A 6,756-nucleotide genomic window follows, 5' to 3' on the forward strand; every position below is an offset into this window, starting at 1 on the left:
AGATGGCCATTATGGGAAACCTAGAATCTGAGTCCAACCAGATGCCCATTATGGGGAGCCTAGAACCTGAGTCCAACCAGATGCCCATTATGGGAAGCCTAGAACTTCAGTCCAACCAGATGCCCATTATGGGAAGCCTAGAACCTGAGTCCAACCCATTATGGGAAGCCCAGAACCTGAGTCCAACCAGATGCCCATTATGGGAAGCCTAGAACCTGAGTCCAGCCAGATGCCCATTATGGGAAGCCTAGAACCTGAATTCAACCAGATGCCCATTGTGGGAAGCCTAGAACCTGAGTGCCACTTGTGATTCTCAGCAACTGGCATCCAGATATGGGGTGTTAGGAGAGGGGTAGTACCTCTGGTGGGGGGCATATCATGTTCCTTCTGGGGTAGCTTGTCCACCTTTGGTCCCCACTCAGCTCTCACCATGTGGCTCCTAGAAGCTGTCAGCACGAGACAGGGGCCACACCCTGGGAATGGCTTTGACTGGTCAACTAAGCCAGGTGAGGGTAGCTGATGGGACTCAAACCCTCAGTGAGTTGGGCATGCAAAAACAGACTCCAGTGGATTGAGCATACTGCAGGTGCTGTAGAGGGAAGTGAGTGGCAGATGGGGCTCGTCTACCTGAGAAGGGAGCCCATCTAGGAGAAGGAAATATCTGACCCTAAACCTCCACTGCCTTGTGGGATATCTTTGGGAGAAGAAAAGGCTCTGGACTAAACCCTACACAAATCCAGAATGGAGTCCCTTAGGCAGTTGGATGGTGTGCTGACCTTTAAAGCCCTAAACGGCCTCGGTCCTGTATACCTGAAGGAGCGTCTCCACCCCCATCGTTCAGCCCGGACACTGAGATCCAGCGCCGAGGGCCTTATGGCAGTTCCCTCACTGCGAGAAGTGAGGTTACAGGGAACCAGACAGAGGGCCTTCTCGGTAGTGGCACCCACCCTGTGGAACGCCCTCCCTTCAGGTGTGAAGGAAATAAGCAGCTATCCTATCTTTAAGACATCTGTAGGCAGCCCTGTTCAGGGAAGTTTTTAATATTTAACGCTGTACTGTTTTAACACTTGATTGGGAGCCGCCCAGAGTGGCTGGGGAAACTCAGCCAGATGGGCGGGATATAAATAATAAATTGTTGTTGCTGCTGTTGTTGTTATTTTGCCCCACTGAGCTAAATGGGGGCTATTGATAATTCAGGCAGCTCTTATCTACACAGCTGCACCCCTTCATCTTCATGGCCCCACCCCTTCATCTGCATGGCCCCACCCCTTCATCTGCATGGCCCCACCCCTTTATCTGCATATCACCACTTGGCTTGTTCTTGCGTGACGCAGTAGAACTCTGGGAAATGATGAGTGTTCCTGCATACGCGACAACCGTAACCATTTCCCTTCTGTATGTCTTGCAGCTTAGCCAACTATGCCACCTTCCAGGGCACATTTTATTGCAAATCTCATCACCAGCTGCTTGCTGGGGTTATAAAAAGGAGCCAAGAGGAAAACGCTGGCGTCCGTCAAAGAGATCAGCAGCTGCAGATAGCCGTGCAGCCAAGTCCAGGACTGGGGACCAAGAATAGAAATAATTGCCCAGGAAAGCTCCTCGCCAGAGAGAAAATGCAACCGCCGTTTTCTGGTTTGTACTCTCAGGCTAAGCTGAGACCACCTAGGCAAGCCAGGCAAGACAACAAGCCCAGAACTAGCTGCCCCCCTTTAAAGGAAGCGTCTGGAAAAGAAATAGGTCAAAAATATGGCAGCCCTGGACCATTGCAAGATGCCGTATTGATTCTGCCATGCCGGAGTGGAGCAGATGGGAGCCGCCGTGAGGCCCCGGGAGGCAAATCGATAGCAGAAAGTGCTCGGGCGGAAAAGAAGCAAAGCCAATTATCCAGAGTCCCATTTCCAAAGCACGGTTCGCACTGGATTAAAACAGCAGGTGGGAGCGGAGACTTGAGAGTATCGGGGAAGAGACAGTTGTTCACGGGTGAAAGCATCCCAGGAGCTCAGGGAAGGAAGAACGGACTCAGCATAGCAGAAAGGGCTGTGATGTTCCAAGGCAACCCGCTCAAAATGAAGAGGAGCGTTCCTGTAGTCTCACCTTTAACATCAACCCCTCTGGAGTCTCCTTCTTTTGGTTCACTGCCCTCCCATTCAGAAGCACTCAGAACTAGTAAAGCAACTTGTTTTGCCGCTTCAGGAGTTACTGTAGCTGATGCTTCTAGTCTTGCAGAAGGTTCTCTCGGGGGCAAGAGGCTTAGTAGTGGGTCTTCCTCCAGCACAGGTGCATCCGATGAAAGGCGTGCAGATCAGATTTTGCTAAGAGCTGAGCTTCTTCCTAAAGCCAGGGTTCCACTGCCTGCTTTGGCACCAGCAGACAGCAGACAGAAGCTTCCAGAAGCCAGCAAAGGTAACATGTCAATCACTCTGGCATGCGAAGAGGCTGGACAACTGAGTCACATCAGCGCTAAACCAACAGAGGCCCACAAGCCCTCCCAGGCAAAGGCTGAATCCTCAGTATATCTACCTGAGCACAAAGGTGAGCAAAGCAATGAGGAGACGTTGGGTTCTTCTCTTGATTCAGTGGAGACAGGCCTGGTGGTTGACCAGGTAAGTGAGCATTCATGGGAAGTCAGGATTGAGTTCCCCGAGAGAGAAATGCAAGCGGTGATAGACCCAGCAAGCTTGCAAAGGCCAGAAAACCAACTTTATCCTGAAACCCACAACAGTAAGGAGGCAGAGAATAGAAGGGAGAAAGGAATTCGGGCAGGAGGAGATTTAGACAGCACTGTGACACAAAATGGCATTCTTCAAGAGGTCTCCCAAAATAGCAAACCTGAGGAAAGAGCCACCACTTTAGACGAGGAAGCAGAAATAGAAGATTATTCAGCGTCCAGCTCACAAGCAGAAGATGCTAAAAAAATGAGTATTCCGCAAAGAAATAACCCACAAGACTCCACTTTGACTTCCAACACAGCACCATTCACTCGTGAAAACCTGGAACCAAGTGACCTACTTGCAGAAATAGCCAACACAAATGAAGAGATACCAGGAAAGGCTAGCAGTGACAATAATACCCAGCTTGAGGAAGAAACTTTCAGAAGGACCATCCTTCAGGATTCTAAGCTTCAGGTCAAAGACCAAGAAACATTCAGCTCCTGTGAGGTCCCACATTTGACTGAAAAGCAAGAGATGGGAAGTACAAAGGTGGTTATGAAACCTCAGAGCGAAGATGGCTCAGGTGCGCAGGCCATCTGCAGTAAGGAGACCACCAAGGAGTCTGCTAGAAAGCAAAAGGAAAGGAACCCTTTGGCTCGACTTTTTGCTTCCAAAACGCAAGGCAGAGCATGTAAGCAGGAAGAACCAGCAGTGACTAAGAAAGCACTTAAGACTCAATCTGCCTTAGCCACGCTGCTTGGATATTCTTTGGAGAAAGACAAGATCCCAAAGGCTAAACCCACAATGAAAACCAGCAGTGAAGAAGGATTATCACTTGTGTGTTTCTCAAACTTACCAAAGCTTGGCACCTGCAAGGAAAGTGAGACCTCAGGTCTTATTCAAGCAAAAGGTTCAGATGCAGGCCTTCAGGATCCAGAGGAGAATTGTGGAAGCCACACAAGGGATGGGCAGAGAGAAAGTTCTCCATCCTTGGACAGCGCCAAAGCCTTCAGTGGTGATGCGCTTCCTATAGAGCTGAGCACAGATATTTCAAGTAGCATTGAAGTGGTGTCTGGAATGAAGGGTCTTGAAGTTCCCAAACAATCCAATTTGCAAATGGAAACAGTGCTCTCGGACAACAACAAGTCCTCACTATTTTCCAGCTTTCAGGATTCTCTGGCAGCTCCTACAGAGAACCCGTTGCAATGTTCTACGAGCTCCTTGATGGAAACAAAGACAGAAATCACCTCTAGAGGTGATCCCTATGATCAAGAGCTACAAAACTTCCCTAACCAGGCTGCCATGGATGCTCAGTATTTAGAAATAAAGGCTGAAAATGTTTCTTTATTGGGCCCTTCAAGAGAAGACAAGGCTCAGTGTGACTATCAAGTTCCTGACATGCTTCTATTTTCTATGGGGGTAGACCGATCAGCAAGCATGGATGGATGTGGCCTGCAGTCCAGCTTTCTTGATCTGGACACAGGGAGCATGAAAGTCAAAAACGAAGCTTGCTCCGGTTTAAGCGCTTCAGAAAACATCTCAGAGGTGAACAACCTGCACCAGTTTTCAGAATCTGAGCCCATTAGAGCAATCACTCTTAATAACAACGACACTCCAGGAACTGGAAATTCTGAGATGTTTCAGAACCCACAATCCTGCCTTGAGCTGAGTGAAGATGTTCTCCTCGGACTCCATGTTGAAAAAGCCACTGCTGATGGTTACTCCACTGGAAAAGTGGACATCCCTTCATTGCTTGGATCTCTCCAGCATATTCCAGAGCTCCTTAGAGATACCATTCAGCGTAACACTGAAGGAACTACGGCTGCAACAGAACAATCCCTGGAAGAGATGATGTCAGCAGAGAAGAGTGATGGGTCATCAGGAAGCCTTCTGTAATGCAACTTGAAATGCAGTGTGTTCTACTCACAAGGCAAGGTTATGAGTGTGGCGTTCGTACGGGCCCCCCAGTCATCTCACGGACTATTGACCCGTGCACCACTAATCCGCTGCCACCAACCAGGTCCTCCCTTGTAAAATCACTTCAGTCTCAGTCAGCTTTTGAATTAATAAAGAAGAGTGTATTTTATTTCAGACACAAACCAAACTTTTACAGCATTCCAAACGTTGTTGCTCTTTACTTTCTTAGTCTTATTTTCCTCTCTCTATCTCTTCTACCTCCCCACACTCAAGAACCCACTGTCCTAACTGTCTCTCTATTACCAACTGCCTTTCCCAACCAGCCAACTCACGAAATCCAACCAACTCCCCACCCACAACTCCCAACAAACTCCTCCCAGAACTCCTCCCAGAACTAGTTTTATAGACCCACTGACTCTACCCCCCTGGGTCCTGTCTGTGCAACCTATTTAACTATTTCCCCTCCAGCACTCTCTCATATATGGGGGCAAAGTCCTAGCAGAGGTGAGTCTGTGGCTAAGAGCAGCAACCAGCAAAGTCCACTCTCTGGGGTGCTAACTGGCTTGACTGCCTATAATTTCCCAGGTTAGGGACTGGCAACCCAAGAGAGCCCCCCCCCAAGGTCAAATGTGCAATCCAATTACCTTTGGCCTACAACTCCCATCAGCCCCTGCCAGCCTTACCAAAGGTGAGAACATATGGGAGTCGGGAGTTCAACGGGTGGAAGAAGGCTGGGGTTTTTTACACTTCACGGCTCTGTGACTCTAGGAAACCGTTAAAGAACACATTATCTGATTCACTCCACGTTCTCCTTCCCCTCTACTTCACCACCTTCGTTCAATCAGCCCCAAACTCACAAACAACCAATTTAGTGCGTTCCCAATTGTCTCCCCTCCTGCTCTGGAAAGAAAAAAAAAAACCCTTAATGAGCATCACTCTGCGAAAAGGAAATTGCTCTCTCTAACCCCGGAGGGAGGTGAAAAATTCGTTTCCTCCTCTTTCCCTGTTCCTAAAATAACTCATTGCAAGATAGGAGGTCTGTGGATTAATTAGATTTCCCTTTGCCTGGGATTGAATCCCAAGGAATTAGTAACACCACCAGGCAGCCGAAAACATGCTTAGCATCTGTTTTTGGGTACCACGTTAGCCGTCCGTTTTTTTCAAAGTAAAGGAATAGCATTTTCTGCTCCCTTTTCCTGAAGACCGAGGAAGTTTCATTTGGGGGGAACCACACTTGGAGTCTCGTTGTGTCAGCAAAGCAACGACCTATTTTTTCCTTACAAAGGAAATGCTTCGCCAGTGCATGGAGTATGGCTTGCTTAAGGATTTGTGGATGTTTGGAATATCATTAGGTCTGATGTTGCATTGACTGAGAAAATTTGTATCTCCCTGACCTCCCTGCTTGATGGCAATAAAGACAAGAAATACGTAAAAATGTGTTTGATGCTAGGGGAAAAATTCACACAAGTTAAATGCTTGCGCAGCGTTAAAGGAGTACATGCGCTATCCCGCAGGCAGGCAGAGTTCAGCATTCTACCTTCCCATTCACTTCAATGGAGGGGCTCCATTCAAGACTCTTGAACTGGAAAGGCTCCAACTTGGCTATCACTTTGCAGGCAACGGTTCCAGGAGAACAGAATCGGAACCGCACATTTTAACTGAGAAGCACCTTTTGCATCATCTTTCCCATTCAGTGGGATCAACATTGCTGCTGCTTCACCTCCTCTAGAACAGGGGTCAGCAACCTTTTTCAGCCGTGGGCTGGTCCACCGTCCCTCAGACCATGGGGTGGGCCGGACTATATTTTGGGGGGGAAATTAAAATGAACGAATTCCTATGCCCCACAAATAACCCAGGGATGCATTTTAAATAAAAGGACACATGTATAAACACACTGATTCCATATAGAAGGCAATTGGGCCGCATCCAGTCCCCGGCCTTAGGTTGCCTACCCCTGTTCTATAGCTATGATGAATTTCTTCCAACTTTCTGGGCATATGCAAAACCACCTTGTTCCTCCTTTTCAAGGGTTCCTGCCAGATTTCCAGAGTCAGTGGCGGGTGATGGTTAGAAGGTCAGACTAGACCAGGGTTCAAATCACCACTCATCCATGGAAGGCCTTAGGCTAGTCACTCTCTCTCTCAGCCTGCCCTACCTCACAGGGTTAGCATGAAGATAAGAAATGGGG

At 48.4% G+C, this 6,756-nt stretch overlaps 1 protein-coding gene across 2 annotated transcripts in view; it reads left to right on the plus strand.

Moving 5' to 3' along the window:
- Positions 1-6,756, plus strand: part of LOC309514833 (uncharacterized protein) — an 80,028-nt gene that overhangs the window by 639 nt on the left and 72,633 nt on the right. Inside the window, exon 2 of one of the 2 annotated variants that reach the window (XR_014212215.1) lies at positions 1,409-5,060. Coding sequence is in view for 1 of the 2 variants with exons in the window: in XM_082192203.1 (XP_082048329.1) it covers positions 1,409-4,547 (3,139 nt within the window). In the remaining variant the exon portion in view is untranslated. Of the gene's footprint in view, positions 1-1,408; positions 6,004-6,756 lie in introns of those variants that run through there. The other variant, XM_082192203.1, reaches the window with a different exon arrangement.

The sequence above is a fragment of the Podarcis vaucheri genome, assembly GCF_965113315.1.
Source record: "Podarcis vaucheri genome assembly, chromosome: 12".
NCBI classification, from domain to species: domain Eukaryota; kingdom Metazoa; phylum Chordata; class Lepidosauria; order Squamata; family Lacertidae; genus Podarcis; species Podarcis vaucheri.